The 2,324-nt window shown below is 37.3% G+C and overlaps 1 protein-coding gene across 1 annotated transcript in view; it reads right to left on the minus strand.

The window, feature by feature from the left end:
• Positions 1-434: 434 nt before the first annotated feature.
• The window catches only part of LOC122538786, a 15,900-nt gene continuing 14,010 nt past the window's right edge, over positions 435-2,324 (minus strand). The window contains exon 4 of the mRNA XM_043673154.1: positions 435-2,006. Within this exon, the coding sequence (XP_043529089.1) occupies positions 1,883-2,006 (124 nt within the window). The 3' untranslated portion in view covers positions 435-1,882. The remainder of the gene's footprint in view (positions 2,007-2,324) is intronic.

Consider the following 2,324-nt stretch of genomic DNA (forward strand, 5'->3'; position numbering starts at 1 on the left):
AAGAAAAAGATGATACAAAGGCGGAATGCACGCATTGTCACCATGAATTTAAAACTAGGTATGCAAATACTACTGGTTTATACGCCATTTGAAGTATATGCATCCAAACATAAGTACATGTACTAGAAAAGGAACTGAATCGATATAAAATTTGTCGCACGTACAAAATGATACGCGAAAGTTTGTTAAACCAAAAGATACAACAAAAGGAATTGCTCGAATGATAGTTCTAGATCTGCAACACGAAAAAATTTCGTGTTCCCGACTTGACCCGATATTTCTCGCACACCTTTAGTTGTTAGTAATGTAAATATTTTATTTATTAATAAATATTAATATTTCATTAATATTTTATTAATAAATGTTGTTAGTAATATATTATCGATAAATATATTTTTGAAAAAACAAGGGAATAAATGAACTTGCCACGAGTGTTGCAAGAAAGTATAATTTATTTCTATTTTACAAAAATTGGGAATGGTTCCGTTGCATAGATGAAACAGTAATATGAAAGAAATAAAATAAATACGTTTCGTAAATATTAATATTACGAGTAATATTAATTACGAGTTTGCTTGTCGGTTTTCCTCAAGAAATCGATCAACTTCTCCGGATTTCTCGAGCAAAATCCAAATTCCTTTTGCGAAGGATTCAAGTAGAGGCTCAAATTTGACCCAAAGTAACTAACAATTTGTTGAAATCGTTCTGTTTGAAAGAAAGTGCAATCTAATATTCGATCATTTAGGTCAAGTTTGAGCTGTGTCGTTCAAGTTCTTGTTAAAACGACTCGTTATTTTGACAAACGATTTGGAAGTTAATTAACTCTAGTTTCTTAAATTACGAGCGTGGGTTTGTATTAAATAACGTGGCAGATATGTACAGTTTTGGCTGGACGACCGATTCCACATGTTTCTCGCGACTTTCGCTCAAATTATTCGCGATTCCATTTTTCAACTCGTTTTGATCTACTAAAAATTGGACAGCTTTGCAAATTTGCATTATTTTAGAAAAATTTGATTACGTTCTCTACGACTTTTAGTTCCATTGGCTCAATTATCAAATTCAATCGAATTTTAAAAATTATGTTTCTCTTCTGTTTGGGAAGACAATCAAATTTTTAGACCTACGATTCAATCTGAGTGTCGGAGAAATCATTTTCATTAAGCTCCATCCTAAATGGAACTTCTTTCGTATTTCTATAGAGAATCAAATAATCCGAATGTTGATAGCTTTTGCGTTTTTAATTAAATCCAAATTATTCTAAATTCCGAGATTTCCATTTTTTACGAGACAATGTCGATCGAGCTTCGTCACAAATGAATGTTCTCGCGCATCTAAAGGAATCCCAGTATAACCTGACTTCCAATTCTAATCTCAGCTTCCAAATTACAACCAGATCTTTCGTCGCTTGAAAGATAATTAAAATTACGATAGGAATATCTCGAATTTCGAAGGATCCTCCGTGAGGATCACATCGGATTTGAAAGTTTCCACCTCCCCTCCCAAAGAAGTTCCAAGTAATCTGACTTTCGATCTTCGAGTGAAACCCACCGTCAAATCCCAGCCTTCGAATCTCATCGAAACGCAATCGATCCTCCGTCCTATATATCGGTTGTCCCGATAATCCCGATAACCGAGACTGTTCGCGCGCTCAACAAAAATTGCCCACTTTTCGTGCTCTGATTGAAGATAACTCTCGGAAACGTTCCTAAAAGCAAATCAACGAGTCGAGTCGCTCGAATCCCGAATCACTCGAATGCTTTCACCGGTCGTGAAATCAACGATTTATCGGTTCTGCTTTTCTCCAGGTGGTGGGACCGGCGTCGAGGAGGAGAGGAGGACAAATCCTAACACAGTCCGGGCATCAGAAACGAGCGAGGTTCTAGAAGAAAACGTTCCCTGGCCTGGCTTGCGGGCACAGAAAGCTCGAACAATCGTGCCTTCGTACAGCGTCCATGACCTGTTGAAAGTGGCTGGATACTTGGACAACTGCCCCCGGCTGAATCCTGCGAACAGCGTTGTAAATACTATACATTTATTGCACTGTAATGATTAACCACTTGCGCTGGCAACTGACTGCGGACCATAATGAGTGACCGTATACAATAATTCGTCGCTATCTTTTTGAAATCGCCGGTATAATATCACTGGATAGAAATTATTGAGAAGTAACAAATTTATTGTTTGTTTTGCCCGGGTTATACTTAAATATCCTTAAAACTGAGGAAATATTGCAATTTTGGGACAAAAAAATTCTCGACGTGCGTGACACGTCATTCCAACGCAAGTGGTTAACCTCTTGCGTTGACAACCGATTGCGGACC

Source organism: Frieseomelitta varia, unplaced genomic scaffold (genome assembly GCF_011392965.1).
Source record: "Frieseomelitta varia isolate USP_RPSP 00005682 unplaced genomic scaffold, Fvar_1.2 scaffold_177, whole genome shotgun sequence".
NCBI classification, from domain to species: Eukaryota; Metazoa; Arthropoda; class Insecta; order Hymenoptera; family Apidae; genus Frieseomelitta; species Frieseomelitta varia.